Below are 27,579 nucleotides of genomic sequence, written 5' to 3'. Positions count from 1 at the left end.
CACGTGGGTGAGTGTCCCCCCTGAATTACCCCCCTCCCCCCCCCCTGAATTATTCCTCCCCCTGAATTATCTCATTGCCCGTAGGTACATGAAGCAAGCAATTGATATCGTATAAAAGTCCAACCTACCCTTAAAGTGATATGGAAAACAACATCTCACTATACGATAATAATGGTTATACTCATCCTGAATATACATGCCCAAGTCTGACGTATTCTTATATAACAAATCTATAAATCTATATCTATTCACATGCCTACTTCCTAGTATATCCACAGCCCCACCCCCTTTTTAAATTTATGTATGGGATGGGAATACACACAAACCAATCCTCCCTCCCTCCCTCCCTCCCATCCATCCAGCATTCAAGCCCGCTCCGGCTCCGCAAGAAACTCCAACTCCCTCGGCCGCCCCCACACGTCGCACGGCAGGAAGCGCCAGGCGCCGGCGTGTTTGGGGGACAGGCGGTCGGCGACGGCGTGGAGGGCGGGGACGGAGAGGCGCGGCCAGACGCCGCCGTCGTGGGTGCGGCCGTCGTACGTGATGTCGCGCAGGCGCACGACCATGGGCAGCGCGGTAAAGGGGTCCAGGGAGGCGCTGAAGGCGGTGGTGGCGGCGAGGTGGGTTTTGGTCAGGAGGGTGGATTTGGCGGGGCCGGAGGAGGGGGAGCGCAGGGAGGAGGGGCGGGTGGAGGGGCGGGTTGATGGGGGGGTGGAGGAGGGGGAGTGTGTGGTGGATGAGGAGTGGGAATGGGAGTGGGATTGGGATTGGGATTGGGGTGTGGACGATAGGGGGGAGTCGAGGGCTAGGCAGAGATCTTGCATCTGTTGGAGGAGGGGGATTTGGCTGTGCAGGTGCGGGACGAGGGGGTTGGCAAGAGAAGATAGGAGGGATTGTAGGGTTGAGGGGGAGTAGGAGGACGGGTCGGCGTGTGTTGCGGCGGTATAGTTGAGGATGTTTTGTAACAGCGCCGGTATGTTTTCCTCTGAGTTATATTCTCCCCCTTCTCCCTCTCCTTCCTTCTCCTTGCCCTTGCCCTTGCCCTTCCCATTCTTATCCCCGATCCATTTTCCCTCACCTTCGCCCTCGCCCTCGCCCTCGCCCTCACCCTTAGCAAAAGTCAAAGCCACCCTCAAACCCCCCCTTTCCAACCCCAACGCCTCCTCAAACTTGGGTATCATAACGCCCTCCCTGTGGCTATGATAGTCCCTGACCCAAGCAGCCCACACGTGTGCCAGAAAGCAGAAGTCAGCTACGTCCGCGGGCCTCTGTATAAACGGAGCTTGTAGATATAGCGCGTTGAGGCCGCGCAGCATCGCGTTGTGTGTGTGCGCTACCTCGTTGGCGATGTGTTGCGCCGGATGTCCGGTCTGTATAGGAATGTAGGCATGGTTAGCATGTGTAGGCAGGTGGGTACTGGGTGGTATATAGAAGAGGCTTGGGCGGGTGTGATGATTATGGAGGAGAGGGGAGGGAAAGGGACAGGGAAATGGAAAGCAAAATCATACACGTCGAGTCCGAGACGGCGGCTCGATAAGCGGCCATGGCTCGTCTGCCCATTGTTTGCTAGCCGCTATCCTGCCCTTACCCGCTAGAACCTGAGTGTCAAGTGTCGACGTAATCCTAGCAGGAGAAGGACGCCCGGATCCTAGGGGATGTATACCCATTGTTACTTGCGAGAGGGCCATCGTGTATTAAGAATAAAATAAATTGTTAATATAGGTAATAAATCGTTAATATGTAATGTAACAGCTTATCCAACCTCAACAGTTCCCGACTTACGAATAGGAGGGATATATAATCTCTCATATAAGCCGGCCATCTTACGAGCTCGTTCCCTCAATCCTTCTCTCTCTCTAGGATGCTTATCTCCGCTAGGAATCTAGATCGCAACACAAAGCACCCATATTCCCGCAGCTTCGGTCGTATCAGCTACGAGGCGAAGTCAGCCTAGCCCGAAATACGACGGTCTCGAACGCCATCTGAAATTCCCTGCGTGCCATTATTGAAATCCCTGCAGCCACAAGTTGTAATATATGACGTGATTGTGTGTAGGAATCGGGTATCTATGTATTTATATTCGCCTCCTTGTTTATCATTTATATTATTTACTGACTCGTGGATCGGTGATAGCACCGCATTGGCATCCTTCCTCGAAGTAGGTAAGCCAAGCCCCTGTGCGCCCCCCGAGGCAAGCAGCTAGCCTTTGAATTGATAATCCGCCAAAAACCTCAAATAGTAGACGATAGTCTGTCGGGGCTGATTTCGATATATTATGTAGTACGGCATATTTATCTCCTGCCCAACCGATAACACCTTACGAATAGTATCCCAGATAAAAACCGTTTGCTCCCGAACCCCATGCATAATGCTGTGGTATGTTTATGATAAAGCAGATAAAACCCATTACGGAAGCTTGTCGTCCCCCCTAACGCCTCTTGGACCACTCTTGTCGAGGCCTGCCCAGTCACGATCCCATCCTTTCCCGCAGTCCACAGCACCTCTAGACTCGCCACTCTCTGCCATCCCTTTGATATCGCTCCAATATTCTAGCCTTCGGACTTCCTCGTCGGCGTGCTTAATAGCCGCGGCCAGGTTTTCGGCCCTTTGTTGCGTAGCAAGAGACGTCCCTTTCTGTTCTGACTCCACTTGATCGTCGTGAAGTTGTATGAGCCGTGCTAAGAGAAGCTTCCGGGTTGCCTGGAACACAAACAAAGACATGATCTCGTGCATGTAGTCTTGCAATTTCTGCAAATCATCTGTGCAATGCTCAATGCAGTTTTCTATGGCCTCGAGCTTCTCTCGGTCGATGCGGGACTTCCTCAAAATTAGCATCAGCTCGTCGGTTGTCGTTATGTCCACCATAGCTACTGCGCCATCTTCATCCTGCCTAGTATCTCTCGATTTCCGGGACGTTTCCTGGGATACTCGAGCTGCCATCTGATTGACACTCGTTCGTCCTGTCTCCATTTTCGCAGGAGTTATTGAGAAATACTCATGGCTCATGTGTGGGTCGTTCGTCTGATATCCGTGACCCTTTTTTATTCGTCTTCTGATCCAAGCCCTCCTCCGCACGAATGAATTGTACCACTTAGGGCCATGCCACGAGAATTTCTTAAAGAACATAAACGAGTACTCCCAGCCGTCACTGTCGGTCTGTATAGTCTCGTCCCGATTTATGCGCCACTCAGGCCAGGCCCATTCCCAGCTCGGGTCCGGCACTTGGGCTGTATCTATGCCTGTCGGGCTCGGCCTGTGAACAAAGTTGGTCCAAGGTGGGGGATCCAAGTTGCCCAACGCCGCGGAAGAGAATAGAGGGATGCCACAAAGGAACCCCCCACGTTGGTTCTCGTACAGTATATCAATTTCTGTTTCGGCCTCTTTAGACGGACGCGGATGGGGCTTATTTTTGCTAAGAGTCTTCTTCAGGCCATTCTCTTTCGAGATGGGCTTTTTCCCGATCACCGAGCCGTCGGCATCCTGTGCAGAAGCTTGAGAGGTATCACGTTCGCCCGAGGGACCTGCCTCGTCGGGGTCACTGTTTTTCGGTTGGACATCTCCCGCTTCAGGAGGCTGGGTAGACGGAGCTTTGCTATCGGATGAAATTAGGGGTTGGTTTGAAATAGACGCGTCGATATCATTGGCCGTTTCGGGGGTAGGAGACTGAGGTGCTTCGATCGGTGCTGAGTGGTCAACCAGACTAATTTCATGATCGATATCGCCATCTTTCAGCGAAGGAGCACGACGAGAGCTGCGCAGACGCGCGTTGGTTTTGGGCATCGTTTAATATGAACAGATCCAGCATAATGGAAATCGGTGTCTAGTTGATAATGACATAAGAGCGAAGTGGGTGAGAAAGCATTAGTTGTAATTGAGTCTTGACTAAGAAGCACAACTGATGTTTGCGTCTTACCAGAGCGTACCTGTGAGCTAGAAGATGACAATTATCGGTGGTGAGAGGGGAAGTAGACGAGACGGTGCTATCCAAGGTTAAGCTAAGAAGCTAAAATATCTGCGCCGGATAGCTAACATCGATGACGAAGGAGGCTAAAAACAAGCTGCAAGCTGCAAGCTGTAAGCTAGATAGGAATTGACACACTAAAGCCAATTGATAGCAGTAGCTGGTTAGCGGTTAACGGTCACGATTAGTAAATTATAAACTTGTAGCTCTAAGCTCGCTGAGCCTCAAGCATAAAAATTACGCAAATATCTTTTGCTTAATAAATGAGTTGTCGAGCTTCTAGGCAGCGCAGACATCCAAAATTAGATTTCACGATACCTAGGTAGGTAGGTATTAGGAATGTAGTTGATGATGTAATTCGAGAATAACTAATCCATGACGGGATTCCATAATAAAATTTGTACGAAGTACCCATGCTGAGAATTTGAAGCAAGGTTATCACGCTGTCACGGTCGCGACTGAAACGGCTTCGAATGTGGGGTATCGAACTACAGAACTAGGCCAGACAGAGAGAGACTTGGAGGGAACTTGGCTGTATCGCTATATTTACAGCTTATACTAAGTCTCCCCCAAGTCTCTCATCATTGTTACACCTTTTTCCCCACCCGCATTCGAGATGAGCTACGTCATCATGTATCTTGTGACAATGGAGCAACTACCCAGGACCTAATAGAGTAAGAGTAGCCCTCTAAACGAATCGCCATGAGGTAGAAGGTAGGGAAGCGCCTAGAGCCTAAGTCGTATGTTTATATATTGCGCCGAAGTAGTGATTCGTCCTAGTCAATTGACTCTTGTCCCTCCTTAAACTGTTTCAGTCCAATAACTTCCAATAACTTCAACTTTTATCACCAACTTTTATATCCTTAGAGGACTTATAAGATCCGGATATCTGGATAGTTCTTGATTTCCGACTCATCGATTAAAACAAACCTACCTACGAGGTACATACCAAAAAATCTATAATGTCGAGATCCAGACTGCCCCTCGTCCTCGGCCTGACGGCTGCAGGTGGTATTGGTTACTACCTGTATAGCGCCGGCGGCAACACCAAAGTTGCCCAGAAGAACGCTGAAGGTATGGCATGCTCAAGACCTCTTTCTAGATATCGTCATGGATTACGATAATTCCCGCAACGTCCCAATACTATACACAATGTCAACTAACATATATATACAGCCGACGCTCACAGAATTTCTGCCCAGTTCAAATCAGAGCTGCCCGGTCGAGGAGATCAGGCTAAGAAAGACGTCGAGAAGTACGGCGCTGAAGCCGGCGCAAAGGTCGACAAGACTGTAAGTAAAAGTCGTATCTCGCAACGTCCTGTCCGCGGTTTCTAATGATTCTTCGATAAACAGATTCACAAGACAGAATCCGAGCTGCGAAAGGCGGCTGCTGATGCCGAGGCCTACGCAAAGGATGCCAAGGCCGCTGCTCTAAAGAAGGTGGACGAGTTCGACAAGAAGGTCGAAACCGAAGCGTCCAAGGCCAAGAGTGGCATCTCTAGCTGGTTCGGCGGAAAGTAAACGGGTCGGCGGGTGCTCGTTGTTCTGGTTTAGGTGACATGGGATTAGGGTCGGGTTTGATGACGGAGGATCATCCAAAATGGCCGAACGGATTATTCTATACGATTGACGTCTATACGCATCATCATAATTATCCTCATTGCTAGCTCTCTAGTGGGCAGCATATCAAGTACGAAATTTTCGCTTGTTGTTCAAGTCCTCGCAAAGCCGTAACTCCTAATGCCCTATGCGTATGAGCCGTAATCCCCAAAGACGCCTGACTATCGTAAATCATATGTTGTATATGCGTTGCTGCATAGCCTAACAGATTATGAGAAATGAATCCCTTCTGCGTTGAAAGCCGCTAGAAGGCGCAAGAAATCATTCTCGTCGCATTTCCCACTTCTCTTGTCAGCAAGCTCGGTCACGTCTTCTAGGACCTTTCGGACTTTTTCCCTAATTAATAAGGCGACTCTCGTCTTCTTCCGCTTGCTTTTTGTCTTCGGTATCTCGGTCTTCATGGCCTCCTTAAAGAACGACGGCGTGTCGTCATCTGCTTCGTCAACATCCATGATGCCACCCCACTCCTCTTCGTCGCCAGCGCTAGGCGGCACGTTCTCGTCAACCTCCATTTCCTCGTTGTCGTCTTCTTCCTCTTCTGCAACGGTATCGTCCACAGGGATATCGTTTGTGGCGCACCAGAGCCGGTAATTTCGCTCTAACATAGAGAGGACTTCTTTATTACCAAGCCATGAAGCTCTTAAGGTTTTATTTCTTCGGTTGAAACACACTCGCAACATGCCGTCCCACTCCTCGAAGCTGATGTTCGGACGCTCTGAACCGAGTTTAGGCTCGATTCGGACGACGCTAGAATCAACTTGAGGAGGGGGCCGAAAGTTATTTCTTCCGACTTTTAAAATGTGTGTTATACCTGTGATAGCTAGAGTTAGTGTCGCTTCCTAGATGTAGACTAGAGATAACTTACGCGCCCAGAATTGCGCATTGACTGATAGGCGACAATAAAGGGGATCGCTTGGCCGGGCTGTAAGGCGCAGGGCGAATTCGCGCTGGAACATGAGAACACACGTTCTTGGTGGGTTCGGGAGAGAGAGAAGCTTGAATACTAAAGGCGAAGAGATCTGGTAAGGGGTATTCGAGATGCACACGTCGAAAGGGGGAAGTGTAGTCTTGATCACGTCTCCTAAGAGAACTTCTAGTCGTTTCTGCTCCGGCTTTCCCTGCACACGCTTCGTTGTTTCGGCAGCCATTCGGGGGTCCATTTCTACCGCCTGTTTGCAATTGCGATTAGTTCAATGACCTCCCTACGCAAGCGATAAGTGATAATCACTATGTGAGCTTACAATGACTTTCTTGGCCTGCTCGAGGATCTTGACTGTTAAATTTCCCGTACCAGGACCGACTTCAAGAACAGTGTCTGTGGGTTTGAGATATGCCTTTGTAACTATGGTCTCTGCGATACCCGGATTCTTTAGAATGTGTTGACCGAAGTCCTTGCTGAATTTGAAGACATTATTCGTTGCTGCACTCTTGGCTGGTCGCTCGTACGGACTCGAGTTTGCGCTTCCGCGTTTGGATGTCTTTGCCTTGCCCATTTTCGCTCCTCGACTGGTTAAATGGGAATTGGCAATGAAATATCCTTCTCGTAGTACATAGAATGCGCCGAGTTGTCGATTGAGGGTAGAGGGGTAGAAGGGCAGAGGGGCAATGCGATCCGCGAGCTTTCGTAACTTTTTTTTTTTGTAGATTTTTGGTGTTGCGTGGCTAGGAGTGGCTTGTTATCGTTATCGAATTCTTTATCGTTATCTAAATCCTTGTAACCACGACCCACCCCTGTTAGCGCTATGCCAGACCCGTTGCTTTCGTTCTTAGATACTTTTTAGTGATTCTTATTGTAAAGCTCCCATTCTTTCAACTGTATACAAATCAAATAACAACAACTTGGAAACGACATCTGTCCTGCCGCTAATGTCGACGCATCTAGTCGCATAGTATCCTTCGTATTGATACTTGAATTATTTTAACGAGAACGGTATTCCCGTCAGCCTGATCTTAAGACCAGCCAATATGACGGGACGACGCGATTTCCTAAGCCAGCCAGCGCCGGAGAACTATGTCGCGGGTTTAGGACGTGGTGCTACAGGTTTTACCACGCGTTCGGACTTGGGTCCAGCTAGAGAAGGTCCTTCTGAAGACCAAATCAAAGAAGCTCTTGCGAAACGTGCAGCGCAACTGGGATTTGGCGAGGCTGCAGGCAAAAAGGACGAGGAAGATGACAATGACGACCGATATCAAGATCCTGACAACGAGGTCGGCCTCTTCGCCGGTGGAGTTTACGATAAAGATGACGACGAGGCAGACAGGATATACCGAGAGATAGATGAAAAGATGGACAAGCGTCGGAGGGCAAGAAGGTTAGTTCTTCTCGTTCAAGTTCCTAATTTATCCCCAGCTAGTTCACAATTCATCCCGAACTTAGCTTGAGCAGATTACCGACGATTGTTTTACGCGAATAGGGAAGCCCGCGAAAAGGCAGAACAAGAAGAGTACGAGCTCAAAAACCCCAAGATTCAACAGCAGTTCGCCGACCTGAAGAGAGGACTGGAAAGCGTTACCGAAGAAGAATGGGCAGCGCTACCCGAGGTTGGAGATCTTACCGGAAAGAATAGGCGGAGCAAACAAGCGAGACAGCAGCGCTTCTACGCTGTTCCGGATAGCGTATTGGCCGCCGCGGGGAGCTCTGGCGAACTTGGGAGCACCATAGTTGAAGACGGTGCGGCATCGACGGCCGGCGGCTCGAGCAATCAGGATGGGACAATGACAAATTTTGCCAAGATCGGACAGGCCAGAGACAAAGTCCTTCAGGTCAGGCTTGACCAAGCATCTCAGAGCGGAAGTACCACATCGGGAAGCGCCACAAGCGTCGATCCAAAGGGTTATCTAACGAGTTTAGCAAAAACCCAACTACCCGAAAGCGCGGCTCAGGTGGGCGATATCAACAGGGTCAGGGAACTACTCGAGTCTGTCATTAAGACTAACCCGAACAACGGCCCTGGTTGGATCGCTGCCGCTCGTCTTGAGGAACTGGCTGGTAAGATTGTAGCAGCGCGGAATGTTATCGCGCGAGGTTGCGAACACTGCCCCAAGAACGAGGATGTCTGGCTCGAGAGCATTCGACTTAACGAAGGACGCAACGCCAAGGTTATTGCGGCACAAGCAATTCATAAGAACAACCGCTCAGTGCGGTTATGGGTTGAAGCGATGAAATTAGAAGATGATACCAGGTCGAAGAAACGAGTTATACGACACGCTCTAGACCATATTCCCGAATCAGAGGCCTTATGGAAGGAGGCTGTCAACCTAGAGGAAGACCCAGATGATGCTCGGCTACTTTTAGCGAAAGCTACAGAGCTCATCCCGTTGTCCGTGGACCTGTGGCTAGCATTAGCTAGGCTTGAGAGTCCCGAGAACGCGCAGAAGGTGCTAAATAAAGCTCGTAAGCATTGTCCGACATCCCACGAGATTTGGATAGCTGCTGCAAGATTGCAAGAACAGCTAGGACAAGGAGAAAAGGTCAACGTCATGAAGCGTGCTGCGCAAGTCCTCGTCAAGGAGTCGGCGATGCCAAAACGGGAGGAATGGATAGCAGAAGCAGAAAAGTGCGAACAGGAGGGTGCTATAATCACATGCGGCGCGATCATTCGGGAAACCCTCGGTTATGGTCTCGACGAAGATGACGACCGCAAAGATACTTGGCTGGATGATGCACGTGGGAGTATCAATCGGGGCATGTATGAAACGGCTCGAGCTATATTTGCATACGCGCTTCGAGTGTTTCCCACGAGCAAGACAATTTGGTTAGCAGCTGCAGATCTCGAAAGGAACCACGGCTCGAAAGAGGATCTATGGCAAGTTCTAGAGAAAGCTGTCAATGCGGTGCCTCGGAGCGAAGTACTATGGATGATGCTTGCAAAGGAGAAATGGCAAGCTGGAGAGATCGACAATGCACGTCGCGTTTTAGCCAGAGCGTTCCAGCAGAATCCGAACAATGAGGATATTTGGTTAGCAGCAGTTAAGCTCGAGGCTGAGAACGGTCAGATCGATCAAGCACGAGGCTTGCTAAAGACAGCCCGGCAGGAGGCCCCGACTGATCGCGTCTGGATGAAGAGCGCCGTCTTTGAACGACAACTGGATGACCTCGATGCAGCACTGGATCTCGTCCAACAAGCGCTCAATCTCTTCCCCGCCTCTGCCAAGCTCTGGATGATGAAGGGTCAAATTTACGAAGATCTAAGCAAACCACTACAAGCGCGCGAAGCCTACAGCACGGGGGTAAAAGCAGTACCGAAATCGGTGCCTCTGTGGTTGCTCTACTCCCGCCTAGAAGAGAAGCTCGGTCAGCTGCCCAAGGCCCGTTCGGTCCTCGACCGCGCACGCCTCGCCGTGCCCAAATCCGCGGAGCTATGGTGCGAGTCGGTGCGTGTGGAGAGGCGGGCGCAAAACACAAAACAAGCCGAGTCGCTGATGGAGCGAGCGCTCCGCGATGTACCCAAGGCAGACCAAGGTATCTTATGGAGCGAGAAGATATGGCATCTAACAACGCGGCCGCAGCGAAAACCCCGGGCTCTCGAGGCGATCAAGGAGGTAGATAACGACCCGGCGCTGCTGGTAGCCGTAGCGCGCATCTTCTGGGGCGAGCGACGACTCGAGAAGGCTCAGAACTGGTTCGAGAAAGCGCTAGTGAGGGACTCAGACCTGGGCGATAGCTGGGCGTGGTACTACAAGTTCCTGCTCGAGCACGGGACGCAGGAGAAGCGCGAAGAGGTCGTCAGCAAGTGTATTAGCGTAGAGCCCCGGCACGGCGAGGTCTGGCAGGCTATAGCGAAGAACCCAAAGAATGCGCGCAAGGGCGTCGAGGAAATTTTGAAACTTGTTGCTGCAGAGCTGCACTAGAGGTGCGCGATTCCTTGCGCTGGGTATCTAGATCTAGTATATGTATTAAATAATTTATTGTTAATGAAGTGGCCTAGACAGCGTTGGGTAAACTTCATAGACCGTGACCTTATCCGCTGTCTCCTTATTCCCTACTAAATGTCCAGGTAAATAGTGAAAATTTGAACTCAATAGGTGGTATCTAGGTTAGGTCCTTAGCATGTTCAATCCGTAGAAAACATTCCATCATATTCGTCATTATATGTCCCGTAGCTTCATTAAGGGTTTCCAGAGCACGGCCAGCCAGCCAGTCAGTCAGCTACCAACGCCTAACCCATCCATCCATCCACCCATCTATCTTCTCGCAGATGCTTACCCGAAGTATAGAGATATCGGGAGATGATGGTACAGCTGATAGTCGAACTCCTGACTCCACTCCAGCACAAAGAACTTGGTAAGCGCCACAACAGCTTCAGCGTCCAGTTCCAGGGTCTCAGGGAACCCGGACCATTTCCTTGGCCGCCAGAAATTCACCTCGTCCAGCCTCTCCAGGCCCCAGCTCTCGCCCGCGTATACCGCCGCGACGTCGGTTACCACGCGCACCGAGTCGCCCGAGTTGCCGCCCCCCGAGAGCACCGCCGACGCCGCCATGGGCCCCATGCTGCTGCGCACAAACTCCGGGTCCCAGCCCCGAGCGCGGAATACTTGGGGCCGTTGCGCAACTGTCTCCTGCAGGAGCGAGGCTAGCGTCGTGCGGTGGTGGTCCATGGTCGGCTTCCCGTAGGCTAGGAGCAGGTCCCGCAGCCCGCGGTGCATGCTCCAGGACAGACACGTCCAGGGCAGGCTGTCGAGAGCACGCTTTATGACGTCTTGCTCGGCGGGAGGGACGACCATGGCGACGGTGCGGTCGCCGGTGTCTTTGCTCGGCAGGTCGAGCTTGATTTCGCCGTTGCCCGTGTGCGCGGCGCTGCTGGGCCGCGCGTAGATGAAATCGACGTCGAAGGCGCGGCCGCCGAGCATGTTGTACAAGTGCCGGCCGGAGTGGGCGCCTTGGAACCCCTTGGGCGCGTGCTCGAGCCGGTAGGTGCCGCTGGGCTTCCGGCCGCCGAAACCGACAGCGAAGTCGGACGTCGGCGACGATACGACGCCGCATACCATCTGTCCGCAGCGGTCAACCCGTTGCATGAAGCTCCGAGGGAGGACTTCTGTTGCGCCGATGGAGTCGTGCGCGGCGAATTTGACGATGGCTTCTTGGCCGATGGGCCAGGTTATGTCTGGAGGAGTTAGCTGAGTTGTAAGGTGTACAGAAGGGGGTTAGGGGGAGGTTATATTATATATATATATATATAGGTAGGTATATATAATAGAAAATTCGAGGCCGACTTACACCACTGCCCACAGTACGAAGCATACCCAGCCCGAAACCCAGAAGCGTCGCTATACTGGAACACCGGGCGGCCGTTGGTCACAACGAGCATAGTAACAAGCGTAGTCCGCGATATGACGATGCACGCATGCGACTGATGCCTCTTGAGCGACTTCCGCGTAACATTCGACCAACTAGCACTACGCACCAGCCCACCCGTCACCTCTCTCCCACCACCATCGCCCTCCAGCGTCGTCGTCGACGTCCTCACGCCCCCCTTCTCAGCCCCAGCCCCAGCCCCATCTCCCTCAGCGGCGTACAACAGCGACGGCGGATCATGGTTAAACATAGCCAGGATGGTCGACCAGCCGGCCTTGCCGGGCGGCGCGACGGGAATGCGCGTGACGTACAGGCCGTTGACGCCGCAGAAGCCGTCGGACATGCGGGCGGCGATGGCGGGGCCGAGGGGCGGCGGCCTGGTGATGCGCCACCACGGGAACCGCTGTTGCCGCTGGAACCAGATCCCGAGGTACTCGGCGGAGCGGTTCGCGTGGAACGGGTCCAGCTGGTCGTTGATGGCGCTGGCTTGGGAGATCAGCCCGCCGAGCCCGACTGTCGTCACGGCGAACGAGAGCCACGCCGCGGCGAGGTTGGCCGTGTCCATGCTTCTTGGGAAGAAGAGCTGGGGAGGCGGTGTTAGTTAGTTAGTTAGTTAGTTAGAGTTAGGTTGCGTGTGGTGTGTCTAGTCTACCGTATCTAGGTATGTATATGTCTGTCTGTCTGTCTGTCTGTCTGTCTGTCTAACTATAGTAAAACAAGTTGTCGCATAGCTACCAGCTATATTACATAGATAAACAGGAAGATAGGTAGGTAAATGGAAGAAAAATGGTGTCACAGTTCAACAGGATATAGCTATAAAACGTCAAGTGTAAAGTGGACTGACCAATCTCAGCTGCTCTAACATCCGCCGTGTAAGCCCTATTGGGACCTTGAGTATAGAGAGGGTCGAGCTGCTAGACATGGTTCTTCGGGCAGTCTATACCCTTTGAGGTGTGCTATGCTTTCAGCTCGCCAGCTAAAGGGCGTACGATGTGATAATTCGCGGCTATGCGGTCTAGCCCGAGCCAACCACAGACGCGTTTACGGGCAGGGCCCCGCCGAAGGTTGTCGACAGCGGCTAGGACGGCTTCATGCGAGACTCCCTCTTCTAGGTTAGACACTAACACACCTAGCTTGCCGTCCGGAGTTAAGAGAGATTTGTCCCGAGGTTGGTAATGCTATATTGTCTTGAAGGGAGTATAAAAGGAGGGTATTACACGGGACGTGATTGTGCTGGGTTACGTATGTCGTGAAACATGCAGCGATCCAGGCGAGTTAGGGAACAGGGGTCGCCTTTACGAAAGCGGAATAGTGGCATGCAAAGAAGGGATGATCCGTCTATAGGGCTCATCAGAAGTTACATTTCTCCATGCTAAGCCATCTACTTTGCCAATCCCGCTCGTTTACGTTCCGGGGGATACTCTTACATACTATGTAAGTGGGAAGAGTCAGATGCAATGCTAAGTATAAGATTGATGTTAATAGGGGAGAAAATACTCTTTACACCATATCACGTATACACTAGAGCTTCTTAACTTTTTCAAGTCTGACGCAGCCATATATCTACTAGAAAGGACTCATTTGTTTCATCAGATTAAGTATTGTCTTCTCAAGTATCTTCATAAGCCATTACAAGTACAGATGCGGACCCCGTCTGTCTGGGTATCTGGTGTGAATAGTAATAAGAGCAAAGTAAGTTGTTGCCGCCCTCCGTCTAATTCCCATACTCGTTTTGATGAAAGTGAAAATAAAAATAAAAATAAAAATAGAGGGCTCTCATATGGTCCTCCCTTCATGTGGAAGAAAGGAGCGATAAAGGAGCCTCCAGACCAGAGGTCCCGTTTGGAGGGTATGCTTTTGTATGTCCATCCTATGCAAAGTGTATTTTGTAACCGGCCCCATGGTTACCGCAATGCCCTTCTGTGTTGAAAATTCGAGAACTGTTCTCTCTGAACTGTAGAAAACAAATGTGCTGAATTACACCATGAGAACAAATGAACAAGGTCGTGGGATCCACGGCCTGAATTCTCTCTTCCCGTATGTCACCGTACGAAGAAAAGATCCAACGCCTAGAGCTCCGGTAATGCCTATGCCGTACCCGCTCAGTATACAGAATCAATCATTAGAAGTAACAAATAAAAGTGTTTGTGGGCTGGAGAGGCCCATGTCGTAGATATTATTGTATTGCAACAACAGTCTCATTAGGTCGTGGAGATGGGTTATTTGCTGAATTCGGTTTGACAACTGTCTTACCGGATATCGCCACATTTCTAGTTCTCTGACTAAGAGGCAACGTGTACTTCAGAACTCCTTTGACAATCAAAGTGAACTCGTCTGCAATAATGCGTTCCCATCGCTCGGAACCACTATCGGTACCGTTACCAGGTCGAGTGAGGCGCAAGGAGCCCGTGGAAGTGGATATGCCTGATTGGAAAAATGACCCTTCATACGTTAACGGACTGTCGAACACCATGATGTTCCCGAGACGCATGTTTGGTGAAGCATCTGCAGGAGGCGGTTCGCCGTCGCCGTCATCGTCGTCATCGTCATCGCCGTCATCATCAGGTAATCTAACGATTGGCGGGTCATCCTTAGGGTCGTCTAGAGTGCCAAGCTCGTCTCGGCCAGGATGGCGCCACCATTCCGAGTCGGTACCAGCATGCGGGGACTTTGCGAATATTTCAAGGTCAGACGTATCGATCATTACAACAACAACGTTCGGGTTGTGTGCTTTAACAGTGATGTCCATCATCAGCTCTTGTTCGCTGGCCAAAACGTTCCCGATCTTGACGAGTTCGATGTCGGTAAGCGGCTGAGATGTCGCAAACATAAATCCAAGTGCACCGGAGAGAACAACCAATAGCATTATGGTAAGGACAAGACAACTCGCAAAACGGTTGATAAATGAAGGGTTTCGCTGGTATGTTTGTGCTTCGATATTTCTCCAGTGTGGGTTGCGCCGACTTCGATTAGATCGGATAGATCTGGCCGTGCCACTTAGGAGAAGAGGGGTCCTTTCATCATCGGCACCGGTGGTTGTATCATCGGCGTCGTAGCCGCCTGCGAGCGCCATTTGTCGCTTACTAGTAGCTGCCCAACCTCGACCTGTACCAAATCTAGGGCTCGTAGGGTTGGGAACCTGTCTTGCATTATTCCCGCCGAACTTCGACTTGGCTGCGTTAGGAAAGGGAGATTCATTATCAAATAGCGAAAGGTGATTGCTGTTATTCCGACCCCAGCGGTTAGGATGGTGGTGATGACGGCCTGTCCCTCGTGCAGAGCCAACATTACTCCGGCCCGTGCCCCGACCATCGTCGTCTCCCAAAGGACCGTCGGTTCCGCTGCTTGTGTAAGTATTAACAAATTTCATATTCTTTTTGACTGGCATAGTAGGTGCGCCGGTCTCTGTCATGCCCGTTATCGAGCGTACTCCGTTCCGATTGACCTGGCTAGCAATAGAGGTTGCACTGGGTGTACGCGAGTGGAAACGGCGAGGGCGCTCGCCTACATCTGGTGGGTTCGAATCGTATACGAAAGTTTCGTCCGAGTCCGAAGAATTAGCTTCCTCCACAGCACTGGCAACTTTAGCCTCGAAAATATCTGCTTTTGAGGATGCTGGGCGGTGTCCTCTAGTTAGCAAATTGGTCACTTGTGAGGTAAAACTTGAACTATTGGCCGAAAATTGTGTTATGATGGATTCATCTCCATACGATCCTTGACCGTATATGGTTGAATGATGAGATGAAGAAATGGACTGTATCGAGCAACTATGCCGAAGCTTAAGTGTCAGAGCAGTGGGTGGCTCACCATTGCCAGATGCAACAGATGCGGGCTTTCTCGTGTGCTTCTTTTTTTCCTTCTTCGGTTTTATGGTTTCCGAACTGAGTTTCGTTCTCAGACTTCCATTTGCTCCCTGGCCCCTCGTGTTCGTGGCTATTGAAAGCCCTGGAAGGTTGTTGATTTGTTCCGTCTCGACCGTCATATTTCTCGACGAGCTCTCGCCAGAAGTTGGCCCTTTGGCGCCATACTTGAGGGTCGTGCTCGACTGTCTGCTGTGGAGTGAGGGCGCAGGACCAACAGTACTTGTCCTTCTCGAACTCTTAACATTACCACCATCGCTGCCACTCTCGCTGTTCGTCGCATTCTGACCAGAAGTTGTCCTCTTGATCGTGCTCCCGGAACTTTTAGAGTGCGTCGGTGACTGCGCAGCGGCGGTCTCGGCAAGCTTTTCGATAGCAACGTCCAGTCCTGGTCGCGGGGTATTGGGTTGGCTGACCTCCTGGACCGTCTCCAAGGTAGACGATCCATTACTTGGTCCACGAGCTGGGGTCCTCATACCAGATGACAGTTGCGACTCTTCCGCCTCGTTGTCGGAGGTAGACTGCGAAGCGGATTCCACGTGAGGCGAAGGCGTCGCTCGCTGAACATTTATCGCGGGTGCTTCTTGCTCGGCTTTTCGTAACGACGAACCGGGTACGGCTGGCCGGCCGATGTTAGGCGGCGGTGATCTCAACCGAGGTGACACGGGCCACCGGGGTGAATCTTTGGATAGCTCGGACGCAACGGAAACTTTCTGCGGGACGGGAGTTCGCAGCACGGGCACCGAATTTGACGGAGGAGGTAACGAGGGCGTCGTGGCGGAAGAAAGCTGCTGTCGCGGAGTCGAAGGTGCAGGAACGGTAGTTCTAGGTCTCGACGGACTAGGATCTTGGCCACTGTTCTTGCGTGACCCAGCCGGGGTTGTGGATGTACGGCTTGCTCTTCCTGTCTTAGCTGAGGGGCGTATTGGTGATGTATCTCTAGACTGTGCCGGCGACGCGGTAAGTGAAGTGGAGGCTGATGTCCACTTTGAGGCTTGTGAATCTATATGGGCGCTAGAGGTAGCAGAAGTGTCGTTGTCGATAGAGTTCAGGCTGGACAGACTGGCGTCCATAGCAATGGGAGTATGTGCCATGTTGCTTGGCTATTTGGATTAAGTCGGCGCAAACAATGGAACCACGTCTACCAGGAATGGGATTAGCTGGGAAGGATGGCTGGTGTACGTCGATAGAGGTTGATCATCGTGATGTGGCAGCAGGTTCGCATGCGACTAGCTTTCACACTGGACGAGCCGGGCGAATATCGTACAATCAAACGAGTGTTGTAATGCGGTACGGCCCCTACCACCTTGCTCCCCCACTGTCTTCCCTCTCCTGTCACGTAGCCTTGTCTACTGTACGTATTTCGTATGATAAATGCCCCAGTCAGGAACTTGCAGCAGTGATTGACGAATGGGGCCTGGGGATGTGTTGTTTGTGCCGGTGTGGTTAGTGGTCAGGATACAAAAAGACTGCAAACGCGGGATTGGGCGCGGGAAGCAAAATGTCTGAATGACACAATAATGTGGAGAGTTGCGGATGCGTTTAAGGTGTACTGCAGAAATGGGGGGCGGCACGTATCGAGTAAAGTAATAACAGGCCGACAATTAGCGGTATGATGGTAAATAGAGGAAGGACCAGCCGAAAGACGGGGTTTGGGAGATAAACTATGGACAATGTTTGGGCAACGAGGCGTGAACGAGGAAGAGGTTGATTTGTTGGAGGGAAAACACGGGGAGTTGAATTGTCAGTCCTTTTTTCGATTAACTATCAGATTTGAGGGTAATGATGTATTGCAGGTACACATGCATCTAAGAGGTACCTAGGTATCTTTACGGAGCGATGTACGAAGTACAAACATGCATAGGAATGGATACCTGCATGTACATATGTACATGTACGCACATGTAACCCAACCAAGGCACTTTATTAATGTTCGCTGCAATTTGTTCGATGTTGCAAGGTATTTTATCCTAGATAGATTTGTACGTACGTACCTAGGTAGTTACCCGGTCACGTTGAATAAGCACCAACCAGGCATCTAGAAACCTGAATTATGAATTGTAAATTATGAATTGTGGCAAAAAGATGAATACGTACCTCTTATAATACGAACGTACTTAACCTAACACGCATACATAGGTACCTACATAGCAAATGCCAGCAATTTCGACGCTTTAAGGATTTTACATATACATAGAGGGCATGCCACACTATGTACTGTCCATCCCACAATTCTAGACTAAATCGGCCAGCGAAAAAAAAGTATAAAAATGAGACACACAAGAGACGGGGAGAACGGTAAATACTTAATGTGCATTAGTTGGGTTTACCATGCCTATTAAGGTTACTTCCTGCTGTGTTGTGAAAGTCAATTCAATATATCTATGCATTCAAGGGTCACGATACAATCAAAACTCATCTCTACCCAGCTGCCGAGATGTCTTTCAAAAAGTGGGATTTACTCATATGTATTACGGCGCAGGTACGGACGTAGATAATTCGGTCATCTATCTCATTGATTCGATAGAATGGACAGTATTACTTTATATATTAGGCATGTGCATGTAAGCAACATTGAAGACTTGAGTTGATGGGCTGATATCTCTCTCCATAACCCACATAGCCGAGGCACTGTATCTTAGGTACATCCACTATCCCTAACCCGTCGGAAACCATGAAATGGAAAGATGCAAAGGCCAAAGACCTTTGCAGGTTCGGTAACCCATGAATTTTCAACATTTCACTCGCTTTGCATTCTAAGGAGCCGGCATGCGTACCGAAGGGAGGAATCTCTTCAGGGACTGACCTTGCCCTGAAGCTAAGCCAGCTGCAGCACTTTGTCGACCGCCCGCTCCCCAGAAATCTAGCCTAAGTGGGCCTTTCTTGCCTTACAATCCGCTTGGGATGACCCGTAGTGTAGATATCTAGGGTTGCGAGAGCGGTGACACGAAACACTCAATAAGTATACCTAAGGTATATATGTAGGTACCCAAAGACATAAAGACAGGTGTACCAATACTACCTCATATATTGTGAACTCATCGTGGCATCGTAGGTAAGTACCTGGGTAATTACCGTAGGGTTGAAAAGTCGCGAGAGACTTAACCCGACACAGAGTGAAAGTAAAGAAGGAGGGTAGGATTAACTATTCGGAATTACAATAACTACTATATTAGGTTTGCAACGTATCATACGTAACCCTGCTACTACAACCTTTTTTAAGAGACGGAGCAAATATGTATATACATATGAAGAATGAATGCGGCAATTACGGTATTAATGGAAGCCCCGGAGGAATAGAATGTACATGTATCCAGGAACACAATCTCACATGTAGGAAGGTACTTGTAAGCTCATTAATAGATACTTAGTGCTACAAGAGTAAAAGCTCCACTTCAGTGGTTTCGAAAGTCGTTACGCGGTATCTGCCGTTTGACCGTAAGTTGCTTCGACGGATATTCTTCTCCACAATTGTTAGCCCATGTTGATTGATCCACTTGCCTTAGGCTCCCGATGGCCGCGCCGTCTTTTTTCTTTCGGTTTCTAGACGAATATTCTTCTTCTTCTCCACTCAAATCGTTCCTCGTAATACTTTAACCTAGTGCCCATCTCGTCTATGTAGTTACCGCTTATTCTAACAAGTCAAGGGGAATCCTGCGAATTTACCGGTCTTGCTTTTGCGAACAAATAGCGGTCTATTGCAGTATTCATGGTTTAGGAAAAATAGAGCATGACGGCGAACATGCCGTGGGATGGTGCACCGAATCCGTCTCTGTCCAGGACGGCAGATATGACCGGGGTCTGTTCTCCAATGGGTTGGTAGAGTGTGGTTGCTATGCTTAGGCACGGATTCCAAGTCGAATCAAAAATAAAGAAAAAAGTATGGGATAACGCTAGGCAGGACGAATTAAGAATAATGTTAAGAGGAAGGCTTCCCTTGGACTACTCAGCCTTGCATCAGCCTATAGCAACATCGCTTTCCCAATAGAAACCCGGCAAATTTGGACCTCTCAGAGATCGACATGTGGACGACCTGCTAACGCATGCAAATGATTCTGCTGATGCGTGTCTGACGAACGTGACCCTGACAGCTCAATCACCACCAAGTTCTCTAGGCGTTAATCGCCCAAAAGGAACATCGCATATGCACAATTTCAATTTAGGAGTTCCCGAGATGGTAGTCGAGACGACTATATGATAACGGACTGACATTGCGCATACTATATATTACTCTATCTCTAGCGTTGCCTCCTTGGGAAATCAGATGGGTGACCGGTCGCTCGGTGACGAGTCGCTGACGGGTTTTGCGCGCAGGCGAACAAGAGCCAGAGAACCATTATCCCTTGGAGTCAGAAACTCGACGGGACGTCCCGGTTATCCCGTCGTATACTGCTTTGGAATCGACACTAATAGATCACATACTATTAATAATACATACATCTCGTCTCCTCCCTTGTAAAAATAGCACCCTCATCATTCCTATAACCCCTTCTTAGGTACATAGCAATGCGGGTATGCTCACTACCTACATACTACTATCCAACGCGGCAGCCACCCTGTCAGACATCGCTGTACGATCTGACATAATAAGCGGCCCGTCCAAACGGATGGGAATATGTTGCTCAGCCTAGAATCCTGCCTTGCCTTACCTGCGCCAAGTTGATATGTCATCGATCACGACGGGCAACCTGGAGTACACCGGGACTGGTCGGTTGGGTGGTCATCTGCGCAGGAACCCGCGATCCCCATAGGCCCGGTTGATGCCAACATCCGTCCAAGGAGCTGCTGCAGTGTGGGGGGGGGATTCAGCTTTTTTTGGGAGTCAGAATACAACACCAGTTTCCCACACCCTTTCGACTATAGTATATGCTAAAATGGCTACTATGGATCGACACCTAATTTCATGGAAGGGAGAGTAAAACCCAAAGTGGTGACGAAATACTACGCCTTTTCGTCATCTACTTAGTATTATCCCTCCATATTCATATAGGTAACCAGCGATTTGGTGTGTTGTCTTTTCGCGTGGGGGGTAACATTGTCCCTTAACGTAGGAAGATAGACAGTGAGGCTCTTCACATAGGACCAGTGAGTAACTTCTGCATTCTTTTTTAACACTTACAAATTTGAAGATGTAATTATTAATATGTGCCATACATGTATTGTTCTTGAAGTAGTTAGAATGACCTTTTATGTAGGGCCTGGAAAAATAAACCTCTTAACGAGTCCGGAGTTTCTCCCAAACTTTCGGTATAGATCCGTACTACCAATCCATCCAAAAAAGCCACACGCCTATTATACATCAACCATGCGAGTTACCCGGGCATTCACGACGTGGGGTTTGAGCCATTTTGCTCCTGACACTAACGATCAGTCTTGTACTCCCCAATCCCCATACTTTTGCTTACCCCATGCTTCAAGACCCGACCTCTCGCTTGATGATACCCAGCACGGCGTTTCTCAGTCAGACTAGCGAGTCATAGACATAGAGAGGCTTGAATATGGGACCAAGTGAGCTATTTTCTCACACGTTCTAGACAGCATCTTAGGATTGCCTACCAGTACCGTCTACCAGAAAACTTGGACAATAGTGATTCATAAGGTTGGCACGTGGTAGATTTCGTGACGTGATACTGGCATTAGATCGTGTAGCTTAGTTGAACAAGTCCTGAGGTACAGATTAAAGTGTCTCGGGAGAGTGACGCTTTTGAATTAAGCCTGTCTTTCTAATGTCGCGGAAGCACTCCAACGAGACGACAGACTAGACCTCCGTCATAACCTGATAAAGTAGGTAGCCTGCAAGGGGGGTTAGACATATCGATCTGGCAGACAACAGAAGCGGCGTGGCTTCTACGCTGCTCACTAATCCGGATTATCCCTCGTGCAAGGTGAGAAGTACTTGTCATGTATTAGGTGATACCAATCAAATAAAGGAGAGATGTATGAACCCGGACATACCTAATTCCCATCAGAATAGTACTACGCCTGTCGGTATCTCGTCACATCAGAGCCTTTCCCGGGGAATGTTTAAGGCCCTCTATCGTGGTGATTCTAGATTTGTCCTACGTATTGAGCACTCCCTCACTTGCCCACACACACAGAAAGGCGTTAGCAGACTGGCCACCTTGTATCGGCGAAAAGAAAACCTAGAATATGTAGCTTACGGTTTAACACACCCAAAACAACGCTCTGTACCGAGGTAATCTACCTACGTATATACCTAGACATGCTCATCGGAATGCGGTAAATATAATCCCCGGCCATCGTAGTACACTAGGTTAGGTCGTCTTAAAACCCAAACTATCATCGTTGCACATCACGGCTTGGATGATAAATCAATCTTTAAAGTCGAAACATTAAACTCAGCCTTGATTCGATCCTTTCCTTTTGATATTGCCTCAGATACCTAAAGTAAGCATATCCACACCTACCTAAGATGGCAATCCTCGCGAACATTACACTCATGTATCAGTCTCCCTCATCTCGTCTTCCCCTTGAGCCCCTTTAAGCATTATACTTCCACGGTAGGCGGAACTTTTAAAAGATGGGCACACGCATTACCAAATGCTTCACATACTAGCACGAAGACGATAATAATCACGATCCCAAGCAAACATCTCTCTTCAATCTATAGCAACCCAACTCATCTTTCTTTCCCTCATCTGTTTCTCATCTTCTTTTCTAAATCTATCTTACTCAAATTCATTCATCCCAGACAGCATAATCAACATCGACATGAACAAATGAACAAATACTTTAATGGTAATAAATATATCCCGGGCATAATCGTGACTTAACTACTGTAAGTAAGCAGGGCTGGTCGTTCGTGGCTACTATCCGTTCGTTCGTTCCGTCATCTGCGGCCCATCCAACCTACATAGTTGATTGCTTGTCCGTCGTAGCGAAGAAAAAAATAAAAAAATAAAATAAAAAAGAGGCATTACGTACATAACACACCATCTACCATATAGCGCGATAGGCAGAGGTTTTGTAGTTGAATAACAATTCTTAATCATACCTCCTTTCTAGGAGGTTTCCATTCGACGTCGATATCGATATTGATATCGACACCAATTTCGGCATTACTGTTCATCAACGTGCCACACTACCGCACGCTTTCATGTTCATCCTTCTTCCCCCAGGCGCTACTCGCCCAGCCGATCCAACTCGCACGCTTGTTCTCCGCGCGCTCTTTCTCGTTGTTTTCCTGGACTAGCCTCAACGGTCTCGGCTTGTTACCCGCGAGCGTGATACTTTTCTCAGCTATACTGCTTATAGTCCTAGGCGGGCTCTGGCTGGCCGAAGTGGCGGTTGTCCCGTCTGCGGCCGAGTCCCCGCTTACACTGCTGGTTTCGCTGCGCATACCCGGGAAGTTACCCGAGCTGCCATTGGTGCCCGAATGTGAGCGGCCTCCAGGTGAGAAGAACGTTTGGGAATGTCGTGCGGATGATGATGTCGTGCTCAAAGTCGGAGATAGTGGGCCGTCAGGCCCCTTGTACATGGCGTTCACGATGCCGGCTGCCCCCGTCAGTTGCTCGCTCATTGGCCTTCCGAGGCGCCGCGCCGTGCTCTGCGAGCGCCCGAGTCCGGTGAGGGGAATGCTGGGAGCCGTATCCGGGTTGGTGTGCGCAGAGACAGCGTGGATTTGGTGCGCCGCGGACATAGTCATAGGTCGAGGCTTTGGTCGAGGCATGGGACCAGTGGCGATGGATTTCGCGCGTGTTAGGAATGAAGCTCCCTGAGAATCTGTTGGGGGTGGTGGAAGGTCCTTGTGTAGATTGGCACCTGGCTTGAAGTCGGAGGACTGGTCGAGGATGTGCTCGAACTCTTGGTGTTGGAGGAGCCGCTCGATGATCTTGTTAATATACAACGTAAGAGCTTTATTCTGGTCCTTAGCAGCACGGAGTTCAGTCTCAAGACGACGCAAAGTCTCCTCATCAACAGCCTTCTCATCTCCGCCGAGGGAACTCAGTTCATCAGCCAAACTAGTCCCTGGAGTTGGTGGATTGTCGCTGGCGCTGGATCGACCTTCAAGAGCATTGAGTGCGTCTTGGTTGGCGGAAACGTTCATGTAGCCAAAATCACCCTTGCCAAACTCGCCGTGGAGTGTCTTCTCCTGGAGGAGCAGCTGATACGACTCGTTATCTTCCATCAGCCGTGCGTTGGCCATGCGAGCCTCCATGAGCAGGCGTTCGACTTCGTGCACGCGCCCGCCGCCTTGATTCTCAGTCTCAACAAGCTTAATCTGAGCCTCTGCGAGTTCAAGACGTAGAGACTCAATCAGCTTATCCTTCTGAAGTAACAGCTTAGAATTATTCCTGGAATCGCTACGCTGAATTGAAGAAGGCGGAGCGAAGTTCCCATTCTCTACACTAGGAGAGGAATTACTCGCTGTGATGTTACTCGAATTAGCGATTGCACATGTTAAAGCCATGCAATTTGGATGCTCACATTGCCTTGTTGGGCGGTTTTCGTCTTCTGCGTTCTTTTGGTTGAGCGTCTCCTTTAGCCTATTGATCACAGCTTGCATCTCTTCTTCACGGTTCGCCATCTCTTCCTTCTCTTTCATCATGGAGCTCCGCTCGGCCTCATAGATTGCTTCCATCTCGCGCATCTGCCTTGCAGCTTCACGTTTCTCATTTCTAAGCGCTTCGATTTGCTCCTCGCTCTCGTGCACCTTTTCTTCTAGTTTGGCTTGCTCTTTAAGGGCATCATCGAGTCTTGTCTGTAAAACCTCTGCTTGTTTCTTATGCTGCTCGGAAGCACTGTCTGCCTTCTGTAACCGCTCTTTTAGGTCTTCAATCAGAGCAACCGTCTCGGCGCGAGCCTCAGCATCCCCAGCTGTGCTGGAAATACTCAGCGACGAGGTTGTCCTATGCGTGGCAGCGGCTCGCGCTGACATTGGAGTACCGCCTCGACTAGACCGTGTTCTCTGTGGGCTGTTGGTGGTTCCTGCACCATTTGTAGAAGAAGTCGGTGTAGACGCTCGGGTCTGCCTCGATGGAGGTGTGTTCTCGGTCGAGGAAGCCCGGCCCTGCGCCGCGGATAGTGGCTTCTTAGGTGTAGCGGACATTTGTCCGGTTTAATGGCGATACGCGGGTAAAGGCGAACGTATATACAGGAATGCTACTACAGGTAGCCGAGTTGCGGAAGAGTTGTCTCGTCAATCTATTCAAAAGCCGAAGCAATAGATACAATGTAATGTTCAATGTAATGTTGGAGGATATGGTATGATGGAATATGATGGTTGGTTGCTAGGTCAAATCGCGAAGAATGAGACAAGTCGGAAAACCAATACGTTGTTGGCCGGTAGACGACGCAGATGTGTTTCTGGTTGATTTTGGACCGTACCTAATGTTGTTTTTGTCCGAGTGGCTCATATGCATTTGTGGTTCGTGGATTGGTGGCGCGGGATGCACAACTCTTTGGGTCTCGGGGGAGACTTTCTTGGGTTAGAATTCGCAACGGAACATTGACAACGTGACACTGACAAGCCGCTGTTCAGGTGCTTGTATGTATGTACTGTAGTGTAAATTGCCCGTTTCCCGTTGGTACTTCGTATAAATAGGGGACTTCCAGGTTGGATCTATTGCGCTAGAGCGGGTTTAGACTGTTGAATGTTGAAGGCGCTTAGCCTATCTGGGTTTATCCTTTTTTGACCCTTTTTGGCCCTTCTTCAAAAGTCAGGCGAGAGACTCAGCCACCTTTTCTCAGGGAATCACGAATCCTGACTTGGCTTTTCTGTCTGATTCAAAGTAAAAATAGCATGTACCTTGGTACATATATAACTAGGAGGTAATTTGTAGCTTGTAACTTGTAATTTGTAGTATGCAATATGTAGTATGTATTAGGTAGCAACATCAACTTCGAAGAATATTTGTAGAAGTTCTTTTTAAATGTTCATATCTCCAACTCCTTTTGGGTCCTCTTTCCCTTTTACCCCCCTTTCCGCTTGTAAAGTTTAATTAGCGTTTATGCGGTTTCTTATGTAGGTACTTAGGTACTTAGGTACCTATGTAGGTCCCAATACCTTAGCGCTCGGCAAAGAGTGACGGTGTGGATGCTTGGATCATTGTGGAACATGTTTTATATCAAAAGGACGCGTCCCAATAACAGGAGATCGATAAAGTATCTTTGGGATTGTATTTGCTATGATATATGTCTCCGACAATTGCTGTTTGAGGACTTTATCAACTCTTCTTTGTTCTTCTCTTCTTTGTCCTTGTTCTTGGTGGTCGAATCAGATTAAGTGACGATTCTACTTATCATAAGTGATAAAGAAATCCAGACGTCAGGCGAGGTTAAATTGATTATACAAGCATGCTCACTTTCGTATTCTTTCTCTCCATTGTTATTCAGTACATACCTATTATCCTTAAAATATCACTGTTGAGGTACCTACATGTAATTATGTAAGTAGAGGTATCTACGGGCTTTCTTGAAAGATCAATACGAGGTATTCCAGAGGGAAACCTTATGCCAACTGGGTTAGTAAATTATTTGGATATCATGATTTTGCTGCATCCGTTTGTTCCGACGGGATTATGCGTGTAGACTTAGTGAACAAGGTTTATCTCTACCTATTCACATTGTTGAAAATCACTTCGTCAAGGTGTTGGTGCTAGACTTGCATCCTACTTAGGATATTCACTATATTGTGTCCAGCCAGTATCAACTACCCGAGTCACAACTAATTATCACAGAGCATTCAAATCTTAGCTATAGCGCTAGAAAGAAGGATTGTCGGGTATCATTTATATCCTTTCCGAAGTCCGCAAGCTTCGTCTGGATTGACATTTAGTATTGGTCTAACCGGCTACCTACATAGAGAACTCAAGGTGGAGCCTCGCAAATGTGCTTCCTAATGTGGAATTTTACCGGCCGTCATCATTCGTGAACAGCCAACTACGATGACCTTTTCCCAACCAATGAACCCCAACGCCGTCAGAGGATGCCTTATCTAGACCTAAGCCTGTTGGTCGCTGAGGATATCGGAGTCACCAGCATCAATGATGGCCATGGTGGAGCAACGGAACAGTTTACCGCAGGCAGTACCCAGCTCAATCTATATTCAACCAAAAAGTAAGCCAACTGAATTACCCTCCAAAGCCAATATGGCTTCTTCTCTGGGTAGGGTCGTAGACAAGTTAAACCCGTCTACTGACCATAGAGATAAAAGAAAGACGGACATATAAAAGCATTGGTATGTCTTCTATACTTGGTCCAAAGAGATGTAGGAACTTACGTTGGTGCCGGAGAAGTGGTGAACGGGGGCCTTGGACAACATGGAGTAGTATTCCAGCTCGGACTTGCGTAGAGGAGGAGTGTTTCCAGAGATGATGACTAGCTTAGCCTTGCCGGATCGCAGACTCTTCAGGGTAGACTTGTAGCCAAGAGTGACTAGAGGAAATGTCAGTAAAGATGGCATATTCATTTATTTTTTGGTTAGGTAGAGAGATCGTACCCTTTCCGGACTTCATGACCAGCGCAAGACGCGAGTTGATGCTGTTCGCATCCTTCTTGTTCTTCTTTGGTGGCATCTTGACTGTTGGGTATGAATTGACTGTTCGTTGATGGTGTCGAGTTGATGTTGTGGTCAAGAATGGATAGAAGCCACCAAGAGGATGCAAAAAAAAGAATTATCTTTGCAGAAAGTCTTAGTGGGGTTACACGGTTAGAGGCTCGCACCGCACCGAATATTTTGGTGGTCCGTGGTTTTAGCCCTAAACCCACTTTTCCTCAGGCGAATTGATAATCAATGCGCCAATAAGATACCCCGCCACCAACCCACTTCGCCCGCTTATGTGACTCGCTCTTGCTTTGAAATCAAAGTAGGAATTTCAC

At 49.4% G+C, this 27,579-nt stretch overlaps 9 protein-coding genes across 9 annotated transcripts; 2 read left to right on the top strand and 7 right to left on the bottom strand.

Annotated features, from left to right (window-relative positions):
- Positions 1-365: 365 nt before the first annotated feature.
- Positions 366-1,688, bottom strand: F4813DRAFT_389908 (uncharacterized protein; the record flags this gene model as incomplete). Its single annotated transcript, XM_049246929.1, has 2 exons — positions 366-1,370; positions 1,509-1,688. 2 exons carry the CDS (start codon positions 1,686-1,688, stop codon positions 366-368), a joined length of 1,185 nt encoding a protein of 394 aa, XP_049099288.1.
- Positions 1,689-2,047: 359 nt separating this feature from the next.
- F4813DRAFT_85740 (uncharacterized protein) lies at positions 2,048-3,999 on the bottom strand. The gene has a single exon (XM_049248974.1). The coding sequence runs from the start codon at positions 3,778-3,780 to the stop codon at positions 2,407-2,409; it is 1,374 nt and encodes a 457-aa protein (XP_049099287.1). The 5' UTR covers positions 3,781-3,999; the 3' UTR covers positions 2,048-2,406.
- Positions 4,000-4,650: 651 nt separating this feature from the next.
- Positions 4,651-5,638, top strand: F4813DRAFT_85742 (uncharacterized protein). Its single transcript, XM_049248975.1, has 3 exons — positions 4,651-5,035; positions 5,138-5,253; positions 5,317-5,638. The coding sequence occupies exons 1-3, from the start codon at positions 4,924-4,926 to the stop codon at positions 5,482-5,484; spliced, it is 396 nt and encodes a 131-aa protein (XP_049099286.1). The 5' UTR covers positions 4,651-4,923; the 3' UTR covers positions 5,485-5,638.
- Positions 5,525-7,233, bottom strand: F4813DRAFT_85732 (rRNA adenine dimethylase). The gene is made up of 3 exons (XM_049248973.1): positions 6,825-7,233; positions 6,449-6,752; positions 5,525-6,394 (listed from the first exon to the last, which is right to left on the bottom strand). The coding sequence occupies exons 1-3, from the start codon at positions 7,074-7,076 to the stop codon at positions 5,793-5,795; spliced, it is 1,158 nt and encodes a 385-aa protein (XP_049099285.1). The 5' UTR covers positions 7,077-7,233; the 3' UTR covers positions 5,525-5,792.
- A 52-nt stretch (positions 7,234-7,285) lies between these two features.
- Positions 7,286-10,480, top strand: F4813DRAFT_361033 (pre-mRNA splicing factor). Its single transcript, XM_049243479.1, has 2 exons — positions 7,286-7,895; positions 7,998-10,480. The coding sequence occupies exons 1-2, from the start codon at positions 7,549-7,551 to the stop codon at positions 10,432-10,434; spliced, it is 2,784 nt and encodes a 927-aa protein (XP_049099284.1). The 5' UTR covers positions 7,286-7,548; the 3' UTR covers positions 10,435-10,480.
- A 129-nt stretch (positions 10,481-10,609) lies between these two features.
- Positions 10,610-12,664, bottom strand: F4813DRAFT_85708 (uncharacterized protein). The gene is made up of 2 exons (XM_049248972.1): positions 11,801-12,664; positions 10,610-11,687 (listed from the first exon to the last, which is right to left on the bottom strand). The coding sequence occupies exons 1-2, from the start codon at positions 12,441-12,443 to the stop codon at positions 10,786-10,788; spliced, it is 1,545 nt and encodes a 514-aa protein (XP_049099283.1). The 5' UTR covers positions 12,444-12,664; the 3' UTR covers positions 10,610-10,785.
- Positions 12,665-15,286: 2,622 nt separating this feature from the next.
- Positions 15,287-17,194, bottom strand: F4813DRAFT_85688 (uncharacterized protein). Its single transcript, XM_049248971.1, has 2 exons — positions 15,686-17,194; positions 15,287-15,507 (listed from the first exon to the last, which is right to left on the bottom strand). The coding sequence occupies exons 1-2, from the start codon at positions 16,830-16,832 to the stop codon at positions 15,383-15,385; spliced, it is 1,272 nt and encodes a 423-aa protein (XP_049099282.1). The 5' UTR covers positions 16,833-17,194; the 3' UTR covers positions 15,287-15,382.
- Positions 17,195-22,110: 4,916 nt separating this feature from the next.
- F4813DRAFT_85556 (uncharacterized protein) lies at positions 22,111-24,908 on the bottom strand. Its single transcript, XM_049248970.1, has 3 exons — positions 24,187-24,908; positions 22,613-24,126; positions 22,111-22,532 (listed from the first exon to the last, which is right to left on the bottom strand). Exons 1-2 carry the CDS (start codon positions 24,806-24,808, stop codon positions 22,841-22,843), a joined length of 1,908 nt encoding a protein of 635 aa, XP_049099281.1. The 5' UTR covers positions 24,809-24,908; the 3' UTR covers positions 22,111-22,532; positions 22,613-22,840.
- Positions 24,909-26,701: 1,793 nt separating this feature from the next.
- Positions 26,702-27,275, bottom strand: F4813DRAFT_381038 (cytosolic large ribosomal subunit protein L30; the record flags this gene model as incomplete). Its single annotated transcript, XM_049245631.1, has 3 exons — positions 26,702-26,800; positions 26,981-27,135; positions 27,200-27,275. The coding sequence occupies 3 exons, from the start codon at positions 27,273-27,275 to the stop codon at positions 26,702-26,704; spliced, it is 330 nt and encodes a 109-aa protein (XP_049099280.1).
- Between the last annotated feature and the right edge of the window lie 304 nt (positions 27,276-27,579).

This window comes from Daldinia decipiens (assembly GCF_022478715.1).
Source record: "Daldinia decipiens strain CBS 113046 unplaced genomic scaffold F4813scaffold_18, whole genome shotgun sequence".
Classification (NCBI taxonomy): domain Eukaryota; kingdom Fungi; phylum Ascomycota; class Sordariomycetes; order Xylariales; family Hypoxylaceae; genus Daldinia; species Daldinia decipiens.
This window is presented reverse-complemented; position numbering and strand designations above follow the sequence as displayed.